Genomic DNA, 27,323 nt, shown 5'->3' with positions numbered 1-27,323 from the left:
TATTCGTAAATATTCATAAGACTTTTCCCGGAATTCGTTATAGTTTCCCAAGAGAGAATGCAGTCTCTCTGCAGTAATTAAGGCAATTAACATGCGAGCTAGGAAAGAAACCACAGGGGTGCCGTGGGGTGTACCCGTTCCCCAGTCCCCAGTGTCGCAGTTAAGATACGTAGGCTCCATCCGACTTTTCCGAAATTCGTCGGATGCCATTATGCAAATTTCGCTTTCCACCGCATCAAGAACAGATATTCCGCGAAATTTCATCCCCGACACTCTTTTAACGGACACAAAGACTCTTAATCCCCGTATTGTAATATTTTCAAGCCATGTAAACGCAGTTGACGAGGAACGCGTTGAAAATAGAATTTTACAGAACGAAGCCGGACGCGATTCGTTTGCCGTTTTTATTTCGCGAGTGCAAATTTTTCTCTTTCATTCCTGGATATCCTCGTGTCTTCTGCCTTCTCGTATCATCGGGATAATTAGCATCCCAAAATTTCAACGGAAAGTACCGTTTTCGTTTCTATGGGGTTTGAAACAAAGCTTCCGTACTTCATAGAGCAACGAGAATCATCGTTGACCATATTTCTATATTTTTATCGATATTTTTCACGTACCACATTTTCGCTCGGTTTTCCACCATCGCCATTTATTTTTTCTCCAAAACGAGCTGATCTCGTTTGTCATTTTTTATCGCAAATTACAAATGCAGCCGTTCCGTTCACGCGTCATCGCTTCTAACGATATCAGGCTATCGATTTACGAACTACGGGTAACAGCATTTACGTTTTGGTAAATAGCAGCGACGATCGAATATCAGCTACGCGTTAGATCGTCAATAATCATCGTCTCTGCGAGGAACGTCGTGTCAGGTCATGTACGATACGTTAATTATCCCGGCAATGCTTTTAACGAGCCACGTTTCTACGCGTCGTTATCACCATATAACGTCCAACTTCGTTCCGATTTCGCGTTTCAAAGGCGGAGAGCCGAACTTTCGTGGGCAAACACGTGTACCGATTGTGCGCAATATTCGTCGCATGGCCACTTGCCCGCGAGATTGTTCGTTCGTAAAATAAAGTATCGAGCTAAAAACCCTTTTGTATCTTTACCGCTTTTTCTCACTTTTGCCCGTTTTAAAACGGAATTTCGATTTTCTCCGCGTTCTCTGCGTATGCGGTTCTTTCTGGTGGAAATAATTATCTTTCACGAATTCGAAGTAGATCCATCGGTTGATAGATTCATCGTTCACGGCACGTCGATTAAAGCTTTCCTCGGGTGTATCGTTTTCTCATCCATCCATGTCCATATTTCGTCGACGTGTACGCGATGTTCAGTTCTATCGGCGGATCGAGAAAGAGCAAGAAACCCTGAAATCTCTCTTTCCCACCGACTCGCGGAACACTAAACAGGAGGACGAGTAACCCAGAGCTTCATCGAGTCCCGCGGATGCCTGAAAAGAGATTTTACTTGCACGGGTGAAATGGCAAGGGAATATTTTGGATTCTACGGGACGGAGTCGGTTCGGTCGCCGTTGAATCGCGAAACGCGACAATTTCTATCTAGTCGGTCGGATTAATCCTTTACGGAGAATCGAAGCAGCATCTCGAAAGAGGCAGCAGGAAAGAGGGAGGGGGGGGGGCTCTGAAGAAGGGGGTAAGTACCGGTGGAACGTCGAAGGAATTTGTCGTGGCTGACAACCACCACCGCCCAGCTTGGTTGTCGTAATATATATCAAGAGACGCGCGTCAGCCAGCCATACCCCCCGAAGCTCCTTCCGAGTTTGGAAACCCTCCGCAGTCACTGGCATGGCCTCTCTCCCTCTGAGCAGGAGCTCCGTTTCCTCATTCATCACTGCTACTCGCCTCTGTGAATGTTCACGTATACATCAATGTAACTGACACGCGCGCAAACTCGTATTCGCATGCATATGTATGGAAATGCCGAGACACGCTCGAGTACAGGCCACATACGCTGTTTACCTTGCAACGTTTAGCAACGCGCGCTGACCGCGTGTACACGCGACAGACGATTCGAAGATTGCTTCGTGATCAGTTCGGGTATAGCTTTTCCACGTCGATCGACGTCGGATGGTCGTCTCCTGCGATTCCGCAGTCGGCTAGACCGAATATTTAACCGGTGAAACGATAGAAAGCGTGGCGAATGCAGCGAGCGTGGATTTAAGAAAGGGACACATCGCGCGTTTTAGGTCGAGAGGCGCGATGCGAGATTTTCGTTTAAAAAAATTCCCGCTTTCAGTGGGATTTTAGCGTGCAGTTTTCGACGATGATTATTATGCTCGGGAACCGACGGCGAGAATGGCTTCGAGTACGACGTCGAGTTAAATATTTCCTGGAAACGCTTCGAGTCGCCCTTGGAATTTAGCACACGAGCGACGATGCGACGCGGAACACCAAAAATCATGTTCGCTTTCGTCTCTCGTATTCTTCGCACAGTCGAAAGCATTTCGCGGATTTTCTCGCGGTAAATCTATCTTGGCGGGATACCATGGTCCTAGAGCGAAGCGACAGACAACCGATACCGATCTCCGCGATGTCTTCGAAATCGCGACACCTTTCTACCTCCTTCGATATTCATTTTTCCACGTTTTCCCGTTGATTTACCGGTCTACTGGATGCCACGAGCACGTAAATTTTTCGACTCGAACGATTTTACTCGCTCTACCGTGAAAGCTACCGTGCATAGCTATTCCTTGTTACTAACCGACTCGTCCAATTTAACAACAGCGGTAGCTATAACAGTGACAGCCGACATTCCGACACCCAAGTTACCGGGACAGAACTAACGACCGGGTGGGGTCTTGGTTTTCTTAAGAGAAAATGCCACCTTTTGCATAGCTTCGTTTCTCCGTCTTCCTCTTCCCGTTCCCTCCCGCCATACGTCCCTCTTCGTCGCACCGTTTCCCGCTGCACCTCTACTTTTCATCTCGTTACGTCTTTCGCGACTCCAAGCAGGAACTTTATTAAATATTAAAAGGGAATCTACAATGGTTCCCTTTTTCTTCTCGCATTTCCGTGTCGTTTCGCGACTCTCGGCATCGCGCCGTTTTCGGATCTCGTTTTCGAAATCGTTCGTTGCTTCGTCATCGCGCCACGCCCGTGATCGGGAAATTTGCTGGAAAAAATTTACTCGCGTAATTCCGGCGCGGAACGGGGTACGTTTTGTTCTTCTCTTCCGACCTCGACGAAATTTCCGGATCGAAAAAGGGCAAACGGTCTGGGGGGGGAAAAAAAGGAGGAAAACGTTGGATTTGTCGATTCTCGGATTGGAATCGGAAGGGCGGACGTTTGTGTCCGATTCGACGTGACATGCCGGTACGAGTGGCGTTTGCTTACGACTTGCCCAATCGGACGCTCTCTATTCGAATCGTCGCGTGGCGTCGCGTGGCGTCGCGTCGCTTCGTTCGACTAAATGGCCGACCTCGGTATTTACGCGCACGATTTCGTCCGAATTTCAACGTCTTTCGCAATATCTTTCGCCGTTCGTTCCGCAAACGGTAATTCCGTTTCGTTGACTCGCGGAATTAGAGAATTCGATTCATCGCGAGTCGTTGTTTAACGCTTTGTTCGTCCCGAAATATTCGTTTGAACGATTATCAAAGCGATCATCGAAAATACTTTTTCGCGTAGAGACTGACAGGTCAAAGCGACCTGCCGATTCTCCTTCCTACGCGCTTCGTCCGATTAAACGAGGTTTCATTCGATCGCGTTTAATTTAATTTATTTGCGTCAATCTAGGACGAATAATGGGTTAGCTGATAAACACCGTGCAAATGGCATTTCATTTGAGAACAGATTAATAATCGATACCGCATCGGTTTCGATTATACGTTCCGAATTAAAGTCGATCACGTACCGAGCCTCGGCAAGTTTCGCGTATCAGTTGGCGGAATCTTCCAAAGCGTGAACGGGTCAATCTCCGACGCGTTATTTCAACGATAATAAAATGATCGTTTCGTTTCTAATTTCGAGCATTGCGACACGAACGCATCGGCGTGCCAGTTCGCAAAGTCGAGCTGTCGTACTCGAAAGTTTCGATTTGTAATTCGTGGTCGGCGAGTTGCTCGAGTACCTAAGTACGATGCTTTCGTTTCGAATATATTATTCCTCGTTCCCTTGTCGTTTGTCCGCTTATCGATTTCTTGTCGGCCGGTATTTGTTCGACGCGGCGCGTTGTCAACAAGGAATGAAAAACCGACCGGGAGAAAGAAAAATCAGAGCGAGACCGTGATAAACGTGATTGATGAGCGACGGTAGCGATCGGTTCGAATTTCGGAGCAATATTTTCGCGAGGACACGGCCGTCACCGTAACCGAACCATCGGATTATCGCACTGGTTCCACCGAACACGCGTTCGGCATTCTCTAATTAACGATTTTTCGATGGCCCATATCCGGTTCTCTTCTTGCCGCGGTAGTTTATCGGGTTACGGGATTAGACGTCGGCGATTGCCTTGCGCCGACCAGTCGCATCCGGTTTTTCATTTGCACGCACAAAACCTCGCGTGTCCCCGAGATTGCTTCTCGTGTTCTCTGTTTGTTTTCGGCTTTCGAATTCATCGGTATCAACCATTCTAGTTTTAATGGAATGGCTTGTGACGCCGACCGCTCTTTTTCCACGGATTTCCAGCTAGACGAGCATTAAATTTTTACGGCTTCGCGCGACACGCGAAATATATCCGGGCCGCTCGAATAGAAATTACTTTTCAAACGGAACGACCATCCTGGATAGCCTTCGGGCCGTTGACAGTTGCCGGAATCTTGTAAACGCGGCTGAAATTGCTTCGTCCGAGGAAAGTGAATATAACGCGGGGGTCAGCGTTGACTTTTAAAATCCTCCACCGATTTCATTTCGAGCGCGAGATGCGTCCGTGGCCGTATTCCTGCCCACGATAACGCGAAAAGATTCCGGGAATTCGGGAAACGCGGCTGACTTATTCAAATAGGCTCTGCCGGGGCCAAACTTCACCGCGGAAACGGTTAATAGCCGCGAAGCAAATAAATTAAATACGCGGCCACGAGAGCTCGGCGAACGATACTCTTTTCTCGTACGCGTGCCGCCAAAAGCGAAGCAGAAACGTGGAAAGTTGCGAAATTTCTCGTCTTGGTTCCGCAAATTTCAGCGTACCGGGGATACTACCGATTATCGCGAAATTTCTGACCGCCACCGAGTCGATGGTAAAATATGCAAAGCACGTATTCGTATATACGTACGAACCGATGCTTAGAACTGTCGTATTGCTGGATGAGATCTCAACTCGGATTATTTGCACGTCGATCGTTTTATCGGCTGCTTTATCCGGAATATGGACGAATTTTTGTTTAATATCCGAAATGGCTTCCGTTCGAGAATTAATATGTCGCGCGGGGCGCATAAAATATAAGTTCATTGCGTTAATTACCGCATTTTCAATAAGGTCCGCTGTTTGATATTTAATTTTGTCCCGTGCGGTAGATAAAGGCAAACGAGCCTCTTTGTGACGTTACACCCGTTTTATTATCGTTCGCGAATATTTCCAATCCCCGATACGAGTTTCTGTGGTCGCGATGCTAGTTTCGTAGACTGGTCCGCGTTAGGAAACGTATCTAACCCGAGAAAAATTAAAAGTTAGACGAGTATATAACCGGGAAATGGCGGACAGGAAATGACGTGCGCACGGTAAACTGCCAACTTATTTCGCAGGGTTGAACGAATTCGCGATTATTCGATGAAACGGAGGACGTCGAAAAAGCTTTGTACAGTTGTATCTGGCTATTTTCGTTCCACCGTGCTTTCCAGCCGATTTATTCGAAAGTTTTCATCGATAACCGTAAACGCTCGTATTTCGCGCATCGGTTGTGGCCAATCGTTACGAAAATGCGCATCTTGTGCAATGCAAATGAAGTTCGGTAGAGAGAAGGAGTCAAAGAAAATGGGTCCCCGGCTGTGAAATTCCTTCTCCTTTTTCTGAGCTTGCGCGTGATCAATGGCAAAGGTCGTGTATGGAAGATTAAAATTTGGAATAGAATTAAGCTCTCCCTGGTTACCGTAAATCGTCTCCGCGTGATGGACGATATATTTAAGCCGAGCTTAATTCGAAACGATGACGCATCGGCTGCCGCGTCGAATAATTATTAGCGATGACGATGATAACAGCGGGGACACTACACCTCGTAAATTTCGTCACCGAATAGGGGTAGTTTTCCGTTTCCCCGTCTCGGAACGTTCGCGATAACGAATGTCCGTCTGATCGATCGTTCTCCATTATGACTTAACCTCGGTGACGACCGCGATTAACTCTGTCGTATCTTTCCGTCCCTCGTTGTTCTTCGTTACCCTCCGTCATCCGCGTCTACCAAGTCTCTCGAATTTTGCGCGTGATCTCGGCTCGCACGACGAGATAAGCGAGATAAGCGAGATAAGCGAGATAAGCGAGACGACGCTTTAAAGGATTCTCGAACGTAGACACAGTGAGCGAGCGAGTTGGGCGAGACGACGATAACGGGCCAGAAAAATGTTTTCCTTCGTTTTCGCTGGTATCCAGGAGGCGTGCGCGAAATCGCGTAAGATGGTAAGCTAGAGTAGAAAAGTTGCGACAAAAGTCGTTGGAAGCCTTTGGCAGAGGTGGTACGTATAGCTAGAAGACGGTCTGTCTGTCGTCGTAGGGTGGAGGGCGCCGCATGACGCCAGATAGAAGCCGGCCTGCAATTTTACGGACGAACGAGCACTTCCGTACGTCCGTACGACTTTCCATTATAAGGTGACGCTACTTCTGGAACGCGTATTCTACCGTGCCATGATCTTTCATTTCTCAACGAAACTTCTCCGAATATACTTGTTCGAGTAGACACGAGGCTGGAAGCGACGTCGATTTCGCAACTTTTTCCATACACCACCGTCGCTGGAGATTATGGAAAAATATTCGATTGGACCCGACGAAATCTCCTCGTCGACGATATATTCGACAGCAGTTTCCTCGTTCGTACAGCCGCGTTGTCTACCGTTTCACGTATAGCAATGTCCAGTTAGGAAATTCCTTCGGCGGGACGGTTTATTATCGCGTCGTCAACAACGGGCAAACTCTAACGAACAGGATAACGGTCGACGAATAAACGCGAACACAGACGCGTATTTCATTCTTGATTCCAGCAATACATGTACTCGCGTTATGGAAGGAACACTCGGAGAACCCCTCCCTTTGTTTGAACAACACGCAACCCTGGTATTGCGGCAAACCGAAAGTTGCCGACCGTCGAAGTCTGCGTAGCCAATCAAAGTTGTACGACGTCGTTAAGCACACTCCGACGAACTCGTCGCGTTATATAACGGAATAACAAACTGTGTGCTTTCTCTGTCGCGAATACCCTCTGCCACCCCGTCATATTCTCTCTCCCCCATCGGCCAACGTTTTCATTTTCCCATCGTCCACCGTCGTAGTCGCACGGTTACCGCACTGGCATCCAAAAACGCTTCTTTTCTTTTTTTTTTTTTTTTTTTTTTTTTTTTCTCAAAATATTTTTATCGCGCCGTATATTCGCGATAGAGTACATTCGGCGCGTACCGATTTTTCGCCGTCTGTTTCATGTTACCCAGTTCGACGGATTGATCGAATTAACGAACACGGAGAAGTGAAAGATGCAGCATAATTACCAATGTTCTATCGCGATAATAGATTCAGCGTACCGTGCAAAGTGACAAGGTCGTAGCAGAGATCGACTGTCGCCCAGGCACTTTGGAGTATATTAATTTTAGATCGGCACTCGTTCGTGCAGCGATTCTCTCGATTTTTACGGAGCTTCGACGAGAAGGGAATGCAGGTTCTTAGAGATGGAATACGCGCGCGAGAGGCAAGTTTACCCGTTTGATCTATTTTAACGAGAAGCGTAGAGTGGAAACCAGCAAGTAGGAGGTAATTATTCGTAGTTCGAAGGAATGTCCTTTCGAAATACGTACTCGAGCGTTTGTTTCGTGTTTCGATTTGTCACGTAGTTGTACCGTAGATATTAATTAGATGCAACGCGGCTTGCATCTCTTTGCTGCGTTGGTTCTATCAGTCTAGACGGGGTCGTGGTGTTGACCCGAGTTCACAATTTCCGAGAGACGCGTTCCAAAACTTTGTCTATTTTGCCGTCAGTAGGAACGACATAATTGGCGAGTAGAGTTGCATCTCCAACGTGTTTACTACGAGAAGCGAAAATTATTATTAGTTCGAGAGGTTTCGTACGAGATTGTTTAGCCGAACTCGTTACCGGCTCCGGGCCGGTTTTCTAGATCCACGACTTTCCGATTACTCGCCGCAACGAGCTTCGTCGTTTTTTCCGCGATCGAGATTGCGGCTGGTCCGTGTTTAACTCCGCGTCGAAGAGAAAAGGGAACAGAGGACGAAAAAGAAGAGAGGAAAAAGAACGAGCACGTCGGTGGGAACGATATGCAAAGATAGTCGAGAGTATCTGCGTAAGCATGTAACCACGAGGATGTAACCGGTTTCGGGATTTAGCCGTGCGCCTCGATAAATAACCAGGTAAAACCAACGCTGAACGTTTATCGCGCGCCAGTGATTTGTGGTTCGGCAGTCTACAGGGGACGTTGCTGCCGCTGCGTAACTGACCCATCGAGAAATCATTTTCCTTTCCTGCTTATTTCTCTTTGCTATAGCCACGAAATCGCGTCCCGACCAAGTTTCCTTTTGACCAACGTATCACTGGCGCAGCTCGACTACCGCGAAATTGCCAAGGGAACCGTAGGGAAGGTTCTCCAGCTCGCAAACTTCTGCCAACGGGATAATTAGTTCCATTGGAAGAAGCTTCCGTCGTGACGCGCGACGGAAGGTATCGAAACTTTATCGAGATCTAATCGAGCAATTTTACGCGCGATCCTTTACGATCTTTCCGAATTTCCGTCACCCGTTCGAATCACTCGCGAGCTGGAACTTTGGCGGTTTCGTTGTCGGGAAACGAAGCGAAAATTTCCGAGAGGCGTGCGGCAAACTGTCCGTCGACGAAACGCGTATCAATCCGCGATAGTTGTCGCGACATTGACGCACAGATCCGTTTTACGCGCAAGCCTCCACATTTCCGGCCACGTGTATGCGTATGCGTGTATACGGGGTGTAGCGAGGCACGGAGACCCGAGCACGTTGGAGATTCGATTGCACGCGTAGATGAGAGCGCGCGCGTGCTCGCGTTTCCGTACCGACGCGAATATGCGATACAGCATCGTCCGGTAATGGAAGGCAGGAAATAGCTTTCCGGCAAATGAACACGCGCTATGCCTCGTATTCCACTCGGGACGACGGTTCTCGCGCGACCGAACAGATCGTTAACCACGTGACACGAACAACGCCATTCACCCATTCTCCTTTCCTTTCTCCCGCCAATTACGGTTTTCTCTTAACGTTCTTCGGATTCGTATCGATCCGCACCCAGTCGATTCTTTGATCGCGAATATCCCGCTCGACGCATCGCGTCACACTGCATCCTCGAAAACGGTCCTCCGCTTTCGATCCCGGGTTATCCCTACCGATCGAAGGAAGCGCATAGTAGATCCTTCTTCGTTTTCCCCTCGAGTCTATCCAGATCGGTCGTCCTTTCCATCCAATTCGACGCATCGCGTCACACTGCATCCTCGAAAACGGTCCTCCGCTTTCGATCCCGGGTTATCCCCACCGATCGAAGGAAGCGCATAGTAGATCCTTCTTCGTTTTCCCCTCGAGTCTATCCAAGATCGGTCGTCCTTTCCATCCAGAGTGTAATCCGTGACGAGATTTTCCGATCGTTACAGCGTCACCAGTGAAACATACCGATGGGTGGAGATGCAGGCCATGTCTGATGAAGCACGTATCGTTACCACTGACAGCTTCGGGCTGACGTTGATGGATACGTCTCTGTATCGTTAGCTACGGTAAATTGTACAGTTATGGGCCACTTTATAACAACAATGGCCGGCCATTTTCTCGACGAAACGCTCGATTTTCCAAAGAACATGCCCGACTTGCTTCCCGCCAGTGGATTATGCTAAAATATGCAAACGATTTACACGACGATTCTTTTTGTTTTGGCGGTCGCTCTTGTCGCGCTAACGATATTTACATATGCATGCGCGAATTCTTCTTCGTATTTACGGCCAGCAGCGTGGCCGCCATTTATTCCACGCGAAACGCGAAATTTTATCGGGCTGTTTACGCGGTTTTCGGAGAACCCAGTGGCACCGATACGCTCGCGTAAATAACTTTCGAGCTATTCGCGAAGTTACGCCGATTATGACCGGTCCACGTCGCCGTGGTTCAACCGTAACGGCTACAGTGACCAGGTGTTTGGGATATACCTAGAATTATCCTCGACGTTCCAGACGTTTTCCGCCATCGACGTTCCGGCATAAAACGCTCGTTTGCTCCGAATGCAGAGCATTCCGGATTTTAGTTTATCGTTAACCTATAGCGTTATCACGATATTATTCCGATCGCGGTCGTCATTCCGCATCCTCAAATTGATTCTTCGTCGGAAGGTAATCCACTGGGGAGTCTCTATCGGAATCGGTGCATCGATTCCACCGAGGCTGCGCCAAAGGTTTATTAGCTGGTACGGAGTTGACCGTAATCTCGCGTCCTTTGATCGGAAAATAATTTCATTACTCGGTCACGGGGGCACGCGACGTTGCTCGACGATTAAGAAATTATCTTTGTTTCGTGCAACAATATCACCCCGTTCAGGGCGATACACGTATAAATAATTCGCACGCGGATTTGAAAATCGGCCCTAGGGGAAAGCGCGCGAACTCGTTTCTCTTTTGTAAGTTAATCGATCGGTGCCTGTTTCGGTGTTTCGCAAAGTTATCGTGCGTGCGTGGAACCGCGCGCACCGTATGATTATTCGTCGGACTAATGCCAAATTCCCACATATATGTATACACTGGAAACAAGGATAATGGCGGATGCATCGAGTGGCCGATCAGACGCGCAGTCGTAAATAAACGGATAACGATAGCTCGTATCTGGCTTACGTTATGCAGGTAAACGTTGGCAGGACAGATTGGCTGGCACGTAATTTCGTAGTAAGGCTCTCTATATACCGTTCTCGCGACTGCGTTGTATGCCAGTACGTCAGAGAAATCCATCGGAATCGAATTAACCGGGAATCATACGATCCTTGCTACGAGCCGAATTACCGCGTTAGGAGTCAGGGAGAAACTGCATGGTATCTTTGTTATCTCGCAACAGGATGTTTCGCCCGCGCGCGATGGAGATGGCTTAATAACGGGACGAAATCCGTCGGTGGTCTTTCACTTGTCAGCGTTCTCTTGGGGACGAGACGTCGCGATTTGTACGCAGAATAACGCATCGCGAAGGATATTCCGTTCGTTCCGACGCAATTAACATCTCGAGGAAACGGGCAAAGCAATAACGCGGGACGGCACGTTTTCAGTAGAAATCAATGTTAGTCGCAGAGTCGTCTAATTCGCGAACCCCTCTAAGCCGGAGACATTTAACTCGCTCGGTTCTAGCGGAAAAACGGATCTCTCCCATCGCACGAGTACCAATTTCTTCTAAATTCCCCTCGCGTACCGCGACCTCTCTTTTGTCCTGCTCGCAATCCTTGGCGACGAGTTTTTCAAATTTATTTCAATTTAATTTAAGTTAACGAAATCGGAAATTAGGCGAAGGTATTCGAAGAATCGTTAGATCTCGTTGTTCGACGATGGGGGAAAATACGCCGAGCAGATTGCCCGTATACTTACAGTGTACTTTCAGCTTCCATCGCTCTTCGATGCCGGCCTCTTGCAGCTTGGGATTCGTTGCTTTACACACGAGAAATTTCCCTTCGTCCTCGATCGACGGTATCCATTGCAACATGCTCACGCTTGTTCCGTCTTCCTGAAACTGATCGAGCCTTTCATGTATCCGGATAATTACACCGTAGGATAATCATTGCACCTTTCGCGCTACGATACGACACGCGGGGTACGGGATACGAATGGTGGAAAATATTTCATCGAAACGTCGCTTTACGTGCCATCGCTTTCGCGATCGTATCGCTCACGTCGGCTCGAACATCGGGTACCGGCTTTTTCCAGATATATTCTAGACCGGATGTCTTCTTGGGAAATTGCTTCCCTTTATTACTGCCCGGTACAAGCTGTCGCCCCTTTTTTCCTCTCGTCCTTTCGTTTCCTCGTATGGGAGCGAGCGAACGATTTAGCGACGCGTCCACGAATTCCCGATTCTTATCTATAGCCTCTTGGTTGTGGTAATTTTGGAAATTTGATAGACGCAACGAGAGCGAGACGTGAAGATTCGCATCGTTACGGAGGAAAAGTAATTTGCGGTTCGCCGTGATTTCCGGCCTTCATTTTCGGGCAACGAGTCGACGACGGAACGGCACGGTTAATAAATAGCCACGGATAAAACCCAAGAAACTAATAATACGCGACAAGTTCGAGCTTAAAGCGCAGCAGATCCGTTGGGAAAAGCCAGTTGCGTGGCTGTATTACTCGAAAATCGGTCCTCGGAGATGCATCTAGTCGCGTTCCTGCCCTGCGGGGATTTACGAATGAAGGTACATATGTACCGTAGCGACGAAGGGAAAAAATCCGAGATTCGTTACCGGATGGATCAGTCCGTTTACGGTCTTTTATTTCCTCGTCGTGCTATGAAAATTAGCCCGGTAATGGTAGAGAGTTGAAATTTTCGAAAAGAATAATCGCGGAATATCTCGGGGAGAATTAAAAATGTCGGCGATGGCCGACTCGCGAGTTAAATCGTAGGAACCAACGACGCTTTCTCCCGAGCCAACCCCTCGTTTCGTACTCGTTTTATCGTACAAACGACTCGAGCGAGAAAGATTGCCGTCTTTCATTCGCCCTTTTCGAGCATTCCTTCCTCCATATTCGCGGCTCCATCTTCCCCAACGTTCCCGTTTCCCGTCATATACATAACCGAGAGTTGACCGTGCATCAAGTCTGTTTTCGTTGGAAATAACCGGTATACCGTATCGATCGACTTTGGATACGAGCCTATACCTGTGTAAAAATTTCCATGTTTTTTTAGCGCGATATTTTTTCTATACAATTTCTTCCCCTTCGTTCGTTGGTCCGTTGGTCTGTTGGTCCGTTGGTTCGGTGTTTACCTCGACGAAATCTTTGAAAATACATCGGCCGCTGGGCGCCGAAGGAAAGCGTAAATCTCGCTGCAAGTCGAAGATGAATCGAATAACCGGAGCCTCGCGACTTTACAATGACAAATGATAAGGAGAGTTACAGCGCGACGATTCGCGAATCGTTTCGCGGAACGACGCGACTCGGCTGCGATATTACCGTCGCAGCTTACCCATTATTCTCGGTGTCACCGGTTCGAACGTGGAACGGTACGACGCGTAAACGATCTTCCTCGTTTCGGCTAATGGATTCAACGAATCAGACGGTGACACTCCGGTCACCGCGTACTTCCTTGCCAAAGTTCTCGGCAACTTTACCGTCCACGAGTTTAAAACGTCTCGCGATTAAACTCGCTACGTATACCCGTTCGTCCGCGAAACCGTCGCCATCTTTCCTCCACGCCCCCGATATTTTAACCGAATAGTATAACTCGTGGTTGCAGCACGCGCGACTCGTTAATCGCTAACGATTCGACCAGCCCTGGCCGCGCGCACGAGCTCGAGCGGAAACGACGGGAAGCTCTTTGATTCGACAGCCACACACGGCCGACGAATATCGTCATCATCGTCATTACGTATAGTCGCTGGAAATTCTGCTCGTTAACGCTTTGATCCGCTGCTGTGTTTCTCTTTCCGCTCGCGCTCGCAGCTTTCCAGTCGCGGACATTCGAATGGAATAGAGCATCAGCCGCTTGTACAAAGATACCGTTTCGTTTTCGTCGACGCAGCACCCAGCGGTTTCGCTTTTGCCTGCCAAAACGCGCTCGTAAGTCGTCGACGTTTATCCCCGACCGCTCGGGGAATCGTTAAACCTCGCGTCGACGTACTCTTACCCTTTTAACCGCTCTATCTCCGCTCAGACCCCCGTATTCATCGGTCCCAACCGAATAGCTCTCGCCCGTACCGAGTTATTAATTATCTTCGCGCACACCCTAACAGCCGATCGCGTTAACGATACGACAATCGAATTGTCCGCGGCTTCAGAAACGTTCTCGTTCCCGGGTTACATTTGTTCGAACATCATTATACGCGTGGATTCGGTGACGGTTACCGATGGCTTTGCTATCAATCCAGATGTTCGTCGATGGATCGATAGCAATTACACGGACGCACCCGGTAAATTATTATCAAACCGTCTGTCATATCCATGAAACTATTAATCTAGGCGCATTGATAACATTGACGCGACGATAAATCATCGCGGACCCTCGTGTTTTCTATGAATATCGACACCGGGGTGACATTCGATATTAATTTCTACGTCCTCTCGAATAAATCACGAAACTATCGGTACGCGAATCACCGCCTTCTTTCCCCGAGTTTCCACCCTCGTCTTCGTCTCCCTCTTTTACGCGCCCCTGATCATTTCACCCCCCTCCTCGTCGGATTTTCGAATTTCCCGGCGAATTTCCCCTTTTCGACGAACCCGCGTTTCCAAAGGGGAACGAGGATGCTTCGCGTTGGTCTCCGTAACGCCCCATAAACGTCTCCCCTTTTGCAAATGTCCTTCATCCTTCTGACAAAGGACGGTAGTCGAATTTTACGTACACAAGCGAGCATTCGTCGATATTTTCGGTCGATCGATTCACGTACGTTTCATCGTTGCGTCGCCGGTACTTTTGTCGTTGCGAGTTAGCCACGCGGGGGTGGAGCGATTGCCGAAAAGGGTATTTATTCGTCGGGATAAAGCGCGGACGCGTTTCCCTCGACGTCGTAGCAAATTAGGCGAACGCGACCGTGAAGGACAATAACGTTTGGACGTTGACGAAAAATTGGTCGAACGGAAAATCTGAATTTTTTCGCGTGTCCTCGACTTTTATGGCACGATGGTCGCGCGTTGGTGATTGCTTTTTCGACGGTCCAGCGACATTGCGTCGCGACGCCACCAGACTACGTTACGTATACGTGTACGTGTCTTTGAAAAACTGCACCGCGACATATTTTCACCGTAAAGCTTCCCCAAAGGTGACCGATCAAAGACGTTTGCACGATTTTGCGGGACATACGTATATTCTAGTGTCCAGTTTTCGTTTCAAAGAAACTCTTTGACACGGAGCAAAATTTTTCCCAAGCGAATCCATCTCTCCTTGTTTTATCTCGCGGAATTCCGTTGACCGTTTCCCCGATATCCCGACATACGGGTGCTTTCCCTTGTCCATAGAGATCACCTTTAACCGACGGTTCGAGAGAAGAGTAAATCGATGGGAATATCGATATCGCGCAGAGTCATTGTCGCGTTTCTTCGCCATTATCGTCGTCGTTTATTCGCGTCACGAGTAACTATGCGGAACGAAAAATACGAGAGTCGGCTTTAATCGATCATCGGCGCAGTCACGGCAAACTGATTAAAAATATAACCCGTTTCGCGCGATATCTGATCGGAATTTAGATAAATCGTAGCTGCGCACGGTCAATCGGGGGAAACATCGTTACGTTATCGAGCGTATAAAATTATTAACGAAACCGTGTTACATAAAACCGATTAATCGTGCCGCGTATTCTTCGTCAGCCGGCTGATCCTATCGATCGTGATTGGTTGCGTGGTTATTTCACGCGCTTAACGACCAGGTAAATATTCTAAACATTCCAGACAGTATCGCTGAAAGAAAATATTTGACTTTTACCTACTGCACCGAGGTAAACGTTTACCTTTTTTCCCCCACGATAAACAACGGACGATTTTTCGTCTATTTTTAAGCGCTTTCCCGTTTTCAAATACACTCACGTATCGACAATGGAATCGTTTATCGCGGAGCAGGGGTGGAACTCGTTCGCAGCGGAAACAAGTATCGAGTTGGTCAAAGTATTTATTTCCACGCGAGAACAATCTCGTTAATTAGCGTAATCTAATCGAAAGCAAATTTCCTCGTTTTTCCACGCCATAATTTACCGAATTATTTCGCGTTTATAACGAGTAGGAAATAAACCCAGTTCGACTTTTCTCCTTTCTTTCAGTTTTTAGCGACGACGTAAAATATTTTTACGCCTTCAGTTTTATCGGTCGTACGAGTTTTCCCTTCTCCGACTACGTTCCGAATCTTTGTACTCCTGGTCGCAACGTTTGCACAAAAACGTTCGTAAAAGTGACCATTGGGAGAGGCGAAAATTATGCCGGCCGAGGGGTGAATTTCGCGAGATTAATTCGTAAGACACGGAACGTATCGAGAGTTACGAGCAGTCGTGTCGTTGGCACGAAAAACCGTGGCTGCCGTTGCACCACGCCTGCTGCATTGTGACTTCCGTATTTTTTTTCTATTTTTCTTCTCTTTTTCTTTTTTTTTTTTTGCTACCCCATCTCTCCCCGTTGCGTTGCTTTGTATCACCATTTTCCTATTCGGTGAACGCGTTTTCAGAGGTGCCGCGGTGACTGCCGACCGTGGATCGACGCGTCGCGACGCGGCGAATCACCGATCCATTCCGAGATCAAGACTCGGGGCAACAGCTCGATTCTCTTGAACGTCAATTACGTCCCGTCCAACTGTTTGCCACTTTCCGGGAACAAGTACGACTCCGACCAGGATTACGCGAGCTTCCGGAGTTTGGTTCGTCTTATTCGACGTGCGCTCAACTTCCCGCTCGAGTGTAACTCGCGATCGGAAAAGTTGCGGGGAAAAATTCCGCGGTTTGCCGAGTAGGTTGCCGGTTTACCTTCTTAACGAAAATCGATCGCGTTCCGGCGCGTCTGTGCCGATATTTATTGTGGCAATGCCGCGTAATCTACGACGAAACTACCGGTAACCGATTATCTCGTGGAAACTGTACGCAGCGCGTGCTCTATTCGACATTCCAGCAGGGAATTTTCAAATTTTCGAAACGACGTTTCGCCGGTAATATTAACGCGAGGCTTCCCCTGGCCCATTCCGGCGCTTCATCGCGAAGCGACCACGTGTAATTGATTTTTGCTAACTAAAGTTTAGTCGCCGCTTAGCCGCTCCATTTTATAGTACTACGAGAAGGGCTATAGTTTTCGAGTTATTAAATTGCCAAGCGAGCCGTGCGTGTGATGCAAGAGACTGGTTCGACGTTTCAATTTCTCCGATTAACTATCCCGCCTACGGGATCGAGCAACGTTGTTACGCTTTTTACCCGGGGATCCACTTTGTCCGGCCATCGCGCAGACCCGGGGGTTAATTTTATCGAAACAATAGCCAACGAGTCGTCTAATCTTGCCGGAAGTACCGGCCACGGCACGAACGAGCTTCCTCCGGGCTTGCTCGTTACGCGTTTGATCCTTCGGGCTCCACTTCCGGAACGATCTACCCTCTCGCGCCAACTTTCTTAACCTCCTTCTTATCCGTTACGCCATTTAGACGGAAAACAACGGGCCATAAGCTCCGTCGGGCCCTGACCCTTTCAGTCGAAGCTTTTTCCCTCGCCCGGGTGTCCTTGTCGTAAAAAAATTCTTCAGCCAACGCGGATCACGCGAACGATAAGTAGGGGATTATTATCGGGGTGGAAGGTGGGTGGGAAAAAGCGAGTCTGTTGGGCGATGGTCGTTAAACGAGCAGCGAATTGGCGTCGTTTCAACTGTTGCGCGATGACATTCCGATGCGCGGTATCTACCGATAAGAATGGTCGGGGCGGGCACAATCGTAATGCTGTCGGATGAAAGGGTACACGGTGACGTTAAACGATCCGACGCGTTAGCCCGTGCATAATCAATTAAGCGTCGTCTATCCGGTAATCTCTCTTCTTCCCGGTTCTTTTCTATTCCGTGCTTTCTTTCTCTCCTCCTTCTTCTCCTCGTCGACGATAATGCGGCAACGTTTTCGATAACGTTATAAGCGGTATCCGAATTTACAGCGACGCAGCCAGGGCGGCGAAATAAATTGGACTGTCGATGGAAAGTGCGGGCCGAGTTGGGATGGGGCGGAGATAGGAAGATTCGGAAGATGAGGGTAATGCAAAGGAGAATGAATAAAGACGACAGGGGTGCATAGGAGAGAATTTATTTTTAGGGACCTTTTTACGCCATGTAATCTAAAGTTTATTCCTCTTCCTGGTATATCGTTAGTATGAAGTATCGTTATCGAGACGTCGTTACTTTTATTCCTAGAAAGTTCGGAAGAACGATTCGCGAGGAACTCGACAAGGTGTGTATCGATCGACGGAGACGTTTCGTCACCTCCGAAGGGAATATTAAAAATCGTTCCTTTACCGCAGCTCGCGTCGCGACGCGCGTCCCAACGTTTTTCGCTTTATTTTCAACGGCATCTCGTTAAGGAGGATATCAAAGTTGCCTGTATCTATGGCGATAATTATTAAAGAACGATTCTCTCGAGAGTATGTGATCCTTGTAGCGAGCGAGACGCCACGAGGGGTTGGTAGAGCGTGGTAGCTATAGGGTAAGCGAACGAAGAAGATAGAGCAAATATAGGAGGCACGCGCGTTAAAATTGTTCCCAACGTCGGTTATCGGCGACGAAGAAGCGTCGATTTGCCAAAGTGACTTGTTTATTATACTTACGCTTTTGATCGTCCTCCTGAGTTGCTTCGAGGCCTTCCACCAAGTCAAGTTGGCCGGTGGTTTCGATCCCGTGCTCTGACATCTGGTCTCGTATTTCTTCCCCGCCGACAGGATCCTGTCCTTTCCCATGATTTCGACTTTTAACGGTTTCACTGCAATCATAGATACGCAGTGGATCAGCGTTTTTCGTCTCTCTGGTCGGGAATAAAATTCGAAAATTACACGGCGGAACGGGACGAGCGTCGCACGAGTTTCTTCTTTAACTCTGGAACGCGATAATCTCGACTACGGATATTCGGTGGAACTTCTCCTTATCTTTGAGAATAAAGTCGAAACGATAAGGAGTTACATAGGTGGAAGAGAACGCGCGGAAGCTTATTAAACGAAGCGAAACGTTCGGCGAAGTAAAACGGGACAACGAAACGCGCAAGAACGCGTGGTGGAAGCCGAAGGAAAATGTGCTGCCCGAGAAACTTTTCGTACTCGGCCATCGGAACAGCGTTCCACGAGTGATCTCGAGGATCGGAGTGGGCAACTTTAACCGACGCTTTCGATTTCGTATCTCTCCCGTACACCGGTGCATCCGCGATGAAACGAACGCCTGTGAGAAAGCGAGAGACACGCAGGATGTTCGAACGTGATCTCGAGGGTGAAATCGATAAAGAGATTTGACGGTGGATCGCGAAACGGAGACATCGCGCGAGCGGAGAAGGGCGATTTTGCTCGGCAGCAGGAACCTCGCAGGGGTGAAACGCTGTGCACACGGGTCGGAGAATTTCGTGGTATGGATCGAGTTGACAGAAGGCCTTTAGCGGGAAGTCTTGGCTCGTTATTAATTAGATGACGAGATTGCGACCACGCGGCTGGCAAACGGGAAAATAACCGAGCATTAATTAAACGTTCTGCTCGGCCCGCACGCTCGCAAACGGTGCGCTGACGCAAACCGGGAACAGCGTAGCCATTCCTCGTTACCGGCCTGTAATTATCTGCCATTGTTCGTGGCCGTTAAAGCGTTCGTTACTTCGTGTCTACGCGCGTCCACGGCCTCGGTAACTTCGCGGTCGGCGAGTCGAATCTTTTAAGCTAGTCGATTAACGATCGCGGCGGAATCTTCGTTTCCGACTTTCCAAACTTTCTCCCTTTGGCTCGTTACCGAGCTCCACGGTTCGTTTTGCCGTTAGAAAGATTTTGATCGCTTCGCAACTTCTCCGACTTTACAGCCCGCGGAGATAAATACAGTAGAGAAGGCGACCGCGCATCGCGGCACGGCCAAAGATTTTCCAACTTTCCACTGATTTCTGCAAGACCCGAGGAAACTTCCACGAGACGTAAATTTACCGTGTGACCAAGAGTCTACGCTCCCAGCCGGTTGAATAATCATCGTTATTTCTTCTCCTTGCAACTCGTCGCGTTACTTTTCCTTTTCCTTTTCCCATCTCTCCGTTCTTATCTAAGGTGCCATCGCTTTAAATCGAACATACCTCGTAACGTCTCTCGTGCAGCGCGTAATTCATAGTCGACGCGTGCGACCGTGAGGGAGGTTCGATCGTTCGATGTACATCCCTGGTTAGCCGGGATCTCTAGGCTCCGTATAGAGCGAGGTATTAGCGACGCCCGCGTCTCCGGTAGTCGGCGTCGAAACGATTATATTCGGTAGTTGGGCGAACGCGCAACGTATTTTCGGGATTTTCGGCCGCGAGAGACAATTTTCCCCGTACGAAATTTTCGTTTAGCGACGATGGTAAACAAAAAGCGGAGAAAAAGGAAGGAGAAACGGCGCGTTATGCGGAGGATCGTGCCGTCACTCTAGCTAGCTGAAAACTGTGTCAGAACCAGGCTATGCCGTGAACAACTTTTTTGTTCTCCTGTGTCCACAATTTTGATGTACTTACTGATCCTGACAGTGTGTTTCGGAACACCAGCCCCGTTCGCTGACCGGACAAAAAGTTCCCTCGTTCCGTACACGCCTGGCCGGAAATTAAACCAAAACTCCTACCGATTGCTCCCTTTATTTTCTTTCGTTCGTCCGTTCGTTTGTCCGTTCGTTCGTTCGGTGGCTGTAAAAATTGTCAAGGAGCAACGGAAACGTCATGGTTTCCGCCACAAAAGACACCGTTCGGATAAAAGCTTCTCCACCTGCCGTTAAATCTCTCCAGCCTCCCATCGGCGGTTTCGCGACCTACGATCGATCCCCGGGAGAATTGAAAAGGTAACTGTCACGCTCATTGGAACGAACGATTAATCGATGGATGAAAAAGTTTCGACTGGTTTACGCGCGACCATACCGGTTCCTCCGTCGCGATGCACCGGCTTCGTTATCGTCTCACGGTGGCGAGAAAAGTTTTCGGAACCGGAGAGAAGGAGAGAAACACAGAGAGATGGAGGAGAAGCGTCGGGAATAGGTTGTGGGTAAAAAAGAAAAAGTGGAACATGGAGTAGTAGAACGCGTGGTACGGCGGGGGTGCACGAGGGTGCACGGTGGCAAGAAAGGAACGTCTGTGTAATTAGAACTCGTAGGAGCGAAGGAAAACAAAAACAGCCGGAAAATTAGCGTGGGTAAAACTCTGGAGCGAAGTAGAAATTTAATTTGTAAATCAAAATTCATGTCGGCGACCGGAGAGAGTCGGCCAAGAACCGTGAATTTGACTCTCTCCGCTTTTAATATCCACGCTTCAACCGCGAGATGATCTTTACGTTTTTCTTTTCTCGCCTCTGTCTCTGTTTTCCTGCCTCTTCCTTTCTCGCGGCATTACGCCGCCGTGTTTCCTGTAATTCTCGTTTTAAATTCATCCGAAACTCTTTGCGCGAGCCAGGCGGAGAACGGCGGCGGGTCGGAGGGGAAAAGAAAAATAGGAAATCGGGCCGCGGACGAGGATGCGAAATTTCGCCACGCGTCCGCGACACTTTATTTCGACGTCTCGCAGCGTATTTATGCGTTTAATATGTTTCACGGTTCGCGGGCTTATTACCGACGAGGGAATAATGCGGCTGGCGCGCGGGAAAAACGGCAGAGCGTGTGCGGCGCGGTGGTTGGAAAAAGACCGGGGACGGGGAACGAAATAGAGGGGAAAAAGGAATTGGAGAGAAGTTTAAATGGCTCGTTTGTAGATTAAGTCGGTTAGTTCTGGAACGAGCGAACATTAGAGAACGGTCCGTATGCGCCGATCCTGCGAATTGTCGACTTAAGTGAAATTTCACCGAGACCGGCCGCCATTCTAAGTGATATTATTGCCATAATTTGGCAAAACCGCAGCTCGTATCGTTCTCATCAAGGCTGCCGCTAACCTTTTCCGACGACGTCCTTTAGACCTTTTTTCCCCTCGGAATCACCGTCGGGACACGATTCCTTTGCGATTTCCCGAAAATTCGCTTCGTTCGCGTGCTTTGACTTTCCTCGATGGAAACTTGCCGATTTAAATTATGTCCTTTCGTCACTCGGTATTCGGAATAATCGAAACTGGGTTGAGTCATACTTTCGGTTTGATACGCGTTTCGCGATGATTCTAGCGAAAGCAGGGCAGAGTTATTAGCTTGGCCCGAGTTCGGTTATCAGGGTCTAAGAGTTACGTCGACCAAGTTGCTTCGTCTCGGGAGCGGTCGAAACCCTTCTGTTCTTGGTTGTCTTGACCCAAAAGTACATCGGAGATTCGTTACGCGGTTTGCGACTCGGTGCATCCACCAATGTCTCGAATTTCTCTTCGCAGAATCGTTTCCTCCGTCCTCCGTCTCTCCGAAAGACCACCTTGCGGTTTACGCAACTTTATACCCCGGTAAACGAATCTCCACTGTTATCAACGGGTCTGTCCTCGTCCTCGTCGTTGTCCGTATCGAACCGGATCTCTTTGCGAGTCGAAGCTTCCACGCAACGACGTTTAATTTTCCTTTATTCCCGTTGTTCTCGTACTCGAAGGAATATATAGGCGGTACGCGAGGAGAAATCACGAGAGACGAAGAACAACGGCTGTATGGAAACGGGAGAAGTTTAATCGTACCTCCGATGATCCGTACACGGTTACTATCGCGAGTCGAGTAATCGGCTAACGGTTCCATTCTCGAGCGACTCTCGTCGTTTTCGCCGACGTTCCTTTGCGCGAGAGACTAACGAGCTTCGAGTAAACTTTACGCGAGGAGAGGTTCGTTAATTTTCTTACTAATTAACGAGAAATCGATGACGGCGGATTGGCCGGTGCATTTTTGCCGAATGTGATTCCTTTGTTTCCGTTGAACGTGGAGGCAGAAACGCGAGATTTCTCGGCTTGTTAACCGAGTCGACCAATTTCCTCCAGCAGCGATCTTCTCTAATTCCGCGCGCTAATGAAAACGAACCACTTCGGGAAAATGTCCCGACAAAACGTTCCCTCGATTTAAGGTCGTTCTTTCGTTTCGTCGGTATCCATTTCGCGTCACGGGGTGGCCTCGTTGAATCGACGAATCCACCCTGCTGGACACGACGCACCGTGTGGGAAACGGGGTCGACGAACCTTACGGAGATATATCCCCAGATGTGACCGTCGTCCTCGGATCTTGCGTCGTGGTTTCCGATAACTCGCAAATATGCAGATGTATTCGATGCAAATGGGAAAAAGCCGGCCACTCGAGCCGCGGCTGCATTTTTGGTCGGAGCGGGACGCGCGCGTTCCGCCTAGCTCTTCGGCTCGTTAGAATTTCAACCGTATCGATCAAGAATCCTCCAATTATTCGACGTACGCTCCGTCGCTCGTGCCTCCAATTAGTCCGAGATTAATAGAAACAGAGAGAGAGAGAGAGAGAGAGAGAGAGAGAGAGAGAGAGAGAGACTTTATTTTTATCCCAGCTGCCTTTCACGCGAAAGAATAATAAAACTGACGGTCGATTCGAATCGAAAACGGCTAATTTCGGAGCGCGTACCTTCCTCTACTGCGATTCCGTTTATGTACTCCCATCGTCGGGAGGAAGGAATATCTGCCGGTCTTTGCTTCGGAAATTCATAGGGTATATAACCGCGAGATAATTTATTTCGCGTTCAAACGAGCGCGTTTCCATTTCCATCCAGCAGCCCGCGTTTCCTCCACTCGGCGTTGTTCGCGAAGCGGCAAAAATTCTTCTCGATTCCCCTTCGTTCTGATTTTTCACCGCGTATCCGTCACGCGTAGGTATCTCTTTAACTGCGTTGTTTAACCCGAAACCGGGAATACCAAGTGCGCGTATATATGCATCGAGATAAAAGCTTCAACGATCCGTATACAATGGTATTCACCGGGATGCCTGTAGTTACCGAGCGGTCATGAAATATTTATCGGAACGTTTATGATAAATTTCGACGCGAGTTGCTGCTCGTCGATGGAAATAAACGGTTCGACCAAGGGTGCAATCGATTCGCGCGAGCAACGTGCCTCGGTCCAGTCGCCCCTTCGACTCGTTAGTCTTTCGAGTAGTCGAACGGAGTGTCCTTCGATTATTCGTTGCCCGCGCCTCGTCTAGCTCGGTCCCAATCAACGGAAAGAATCGAGGATCCCAGTTACCGTGCAGTTTCGACGTTTCGTTCCAACGTGCCGACCGGTTCGCTAGTCATCGTGGGAGAAAAATAGCGGAAAATTCTACAACCAGTCGACCACTCGACGTCGTATCACGCTTTGATTAACGAACGGTTAAACGATACACCGACTCTGCGTTTGTTTCCCCTTAACACGGCCTTGATATCGCGAAAGTCGCTGCTTATTTCCGAGTCGTTGACTGCTTTAATGGATATAATCGCCTCGGCGAGTGGCGATTGTTGGCGTACGCGTCGTCGAGGATCGGCTTGATCCTAAAATCGCGAGCAATTAAAACGGCTGAAAATTTTTGGCCATTAGACGCGAACGTTTCGCGAATATTCGCGTTCGCCGCTTGAATCAGACGTTGCAGATGTCGAACATACAGCCAGTCGAGTCGAGTTTGTATTCGAGGGAGGAAAACAGGGAGCCCGTGAATTTGTCTCGAGAACAAAGACGTTGGAGGACGTTGAATGATGTCGTAGAAAATTTAACGAGGAGAAATTGGAAGAGTCGAGAGAGTTCTGTGTTTACATCGTCGCCTAGAATATTGCGCGAGACTCGCGGCAAGGAATTCGGATTACACGTAACGTAGCGGGGAGGCGTGGTTTCTAGATAGGTTTCAGCGTAAACATTGACCGGCTCGAACAGGCTCGTGGCTAACTTCCGCAATTTTTTTCCTGTTTCAGTTGCGTGTTGTTCTTCGCCACGCTAGGACGCAGTGGCTTGCCGCGTGAGTGACTTGGCCGCGTTAGGACATAATGGTGCGTGGCGTGACTGACTTCGCCGCGTTAGGATATAACGGTGCGTGGTGTGACTGACTTTGCCCCTGATCCTGCCACACCCCATCGGAACTTCGACAGCTTCTGAACGAGAGTTTGGTAAGTGATATTTATTACACATCTTACAGTCTTTTTTTACTACTTTAAGAACAATTTAGGGTGGGTGATAGGGTGGTCAGTGACCGATAGTAGAGAAATAAGTTTGAAGGTTTTCCTCGAACACGGAGAAGACACTTGCGCGTTTGTTTCGTCGAGGAAACTAGTAATTTACATAGCGTAGCGACCAACGTTTACACCCTCGCTAATAGATGGATTTCTGCTTGAAGGAGGTTCGAGGACTTTCTCCAAAGTCCTCGGTGAACCCTCGACCCCCCATGAATACAAGATCCTGCGCTACCTAAGTATCCCGCAAGGCAGGATCTGCTAAAAAGCCTTACTGACGAGTTCACTAGCAGGTCCAGGACGAAACGCATCCTCTTTCTTACGTGCTACCTGCTACCCTATCGTAGCACCACGACCAAGGGGATACCAACCGGCAATATTATAGTTAGCTAGAAAATTAGTAATTCAGGCGTGCTTCTGCAACGTTTAACGATTATTTTCATTAGTCAGTCTCTCGTGGTCAATCTACGCCGATATCTCTCTGCCTCGGTTACGCGTTATTCCTCGCCGCGTTCGGACCAAATGGCTCGACGCGTGACCGACTGTGTCGTTGATTATGGCACGTGGCATTGGAATTAGAATCGCAGGACAAGAGGTTAAATACCACGTAGGTGTTGATATCGCACCGTTTCTCGTTCCTGTCGGTCTGGTATTCGAAGCGCGTGATCCGTTTCTTTCATAAATCAGCTTAGAAACGACGTTTCCGTTCGATAAGATTTTCCGCGTTACCGCGAGGAGACAGAGAAAAGAAGAGAGAAAGGGCGTAAGATGATCGAAGGCGAAAGACGGCGGAAAATTTCTCTCTCTCTCTCTCGCCAAACTCTCCCTTCCTTTTCGGCCAATATTTTCCGACCGCTTTAGGATGCTTTTCAGTTAGCGCGTATTTCCCAAGCGGCTCTTTTACATTAGCACCGCGCCATCGTTTAGGATTACTCGCTTCGGTTTCTTCGCGTATCCACCGGCCAGCAATACTTACCCGCGGCGCGCAATTTAATTTAAAGTTGTTTGTCCGATGGGAAAGTTTCTCGCGGGATGAATCTCGAGCGTAGCGGTGGGCCGGCTAGCGAAGCCTCGGTGCTTATGAAATTATTAATGTTAATTTCTTGCATCGACTGACATCTGCAATCGCAGTTTCGTACGAAGCGGAGCGAGTTTTTAATCGGATCACGGGCTACGGGGAAACTCTTAATACGCGCGGAGAATCCACGAGGAATCGGGGTGCGGTCATCCCGCGCGGCAGCTCGGCTGCTCTCGCGGAACGCGCTACGAAGCCGGAGGATGACTTTGAATTTTAAAGAAAACGATCGGATCGATGGGATGACGGAAGGTCGCGGGGCTGAAGCCGCGGCGGAATCGCGAATGCGCGAGTATCGAGTGGAACGGGGGGCGCAGTCGATATCGCGAAACGTTTCCAAGCGAGTTTTAATATCGGTCGTCAAAGACGACGATAACTCGGATGCGGCGGACACGCTTGGCTGCCACGCGATATATCGCCGTTCGTATTTTTTTCCCCCTTTTTCGATTATCGAACCACCGGTCTCGCTGGAATTAATTCACTTTGACTAATTTCCTTCATCGAGGAGAGCTTTAACTCGTCGCCTTCGCCGAGTAAGCGGAAAACGTTGTTCCCTTCGACCAACTGTTTACGGGTCAACGGCGTCGAAAGGAGAGAGGGTGCATCGACGCGAATTCTCGGCAATTACAACCGTGTATTTATCCAATGGGGGTCTTTCTCTCTATCGTACTCTATATACCGGATGGGATTTCTCGTTTCCTTTCCATCGCGGCGCGATTGTTTCGGGGACTTCGATAGACGCATCGGGTAATGAGTCGTCGGTACCATCGATGGTTCCCTCTCAACGCATATGTACGTACTCCATAAAATTTAATCGAACATCGCCGCGGGCATATCGAGTCGTATCGGGTGTATGCGACTCACCGTGATTCGCTACGCGATTCCAGAAGTAACGTTATTAATGATATCGGAGTCCTGATTGCTTTTCGACCGTCATTCCCGCTATTCCGGGGTTGTTCGTTGTCAAACGCGCGTATCTCTCTTTCCGTTGTAACCTCTCGAAAAATGTTTCAATTTCATCTTGTCGAATCTAACTGCCGCCATTGATATTGCGTTTTTGAGGTCCGTTCATTTTGCGCAGATTTTATAGAACAGAAATTCGTCATGGAAAAGTTTGACGCGTGACGGCTAAATATTCGACCATTTCTCGGTTCAAATACCAATAAAAAAAAAAAAAAAAA

At 48.7% G+C, this 27,323-nt stretch overlaps 1 protein-coding gene across 1 annotated transcript in view; it reads right to left on the bottom strand.

Annotated features, from left to right (window-relative positions):
• Positions 1 to 27,323, bottom strand: part of LOC108547339 (nephrin) — a 99,426-nt gene that overhangs the window by 19,718 nt on the left and 52,385 nt on the right. The window contains exons 6-7 of the mRNA XM_017899810.1: positions 18,614 to 18,765; positions 11,733 to 11,868 (exon numbers count right to left, since the gene is read on the bottom strand). Coding sequence (XP_017755299.1) covers positions 11,733 to 11,868; positions 18,614 to 18,765 — 288 coding nt within the window. The remainder of the gene's footprint in view (positions 1 to 11,732; positions 11,869 to 18,613; positions 18,766 to 27,323) is intronic.

This window comes from Eufriesea mexicana, unplaced genomic scaffold (assembly GCF_001483705.2).
Source record: "Eufriesea mexicana isolate 0111107269 unplaced genomic scaffold, ASM148370v2 scaffold994, whole genome shotgun sequence".
In the NCBI taxonomy this organism is placed as follows: Eukaryota; Metazoa; Arthropoda; class Insecta; order Hymenoptera; family Apidae; genus Eufriesea; species Eufriesea mexicana.
Note: the sequence above shows the minus strand (reverse complement) of the source record. Positions and strands in the feature narration are given on the sequence as shown.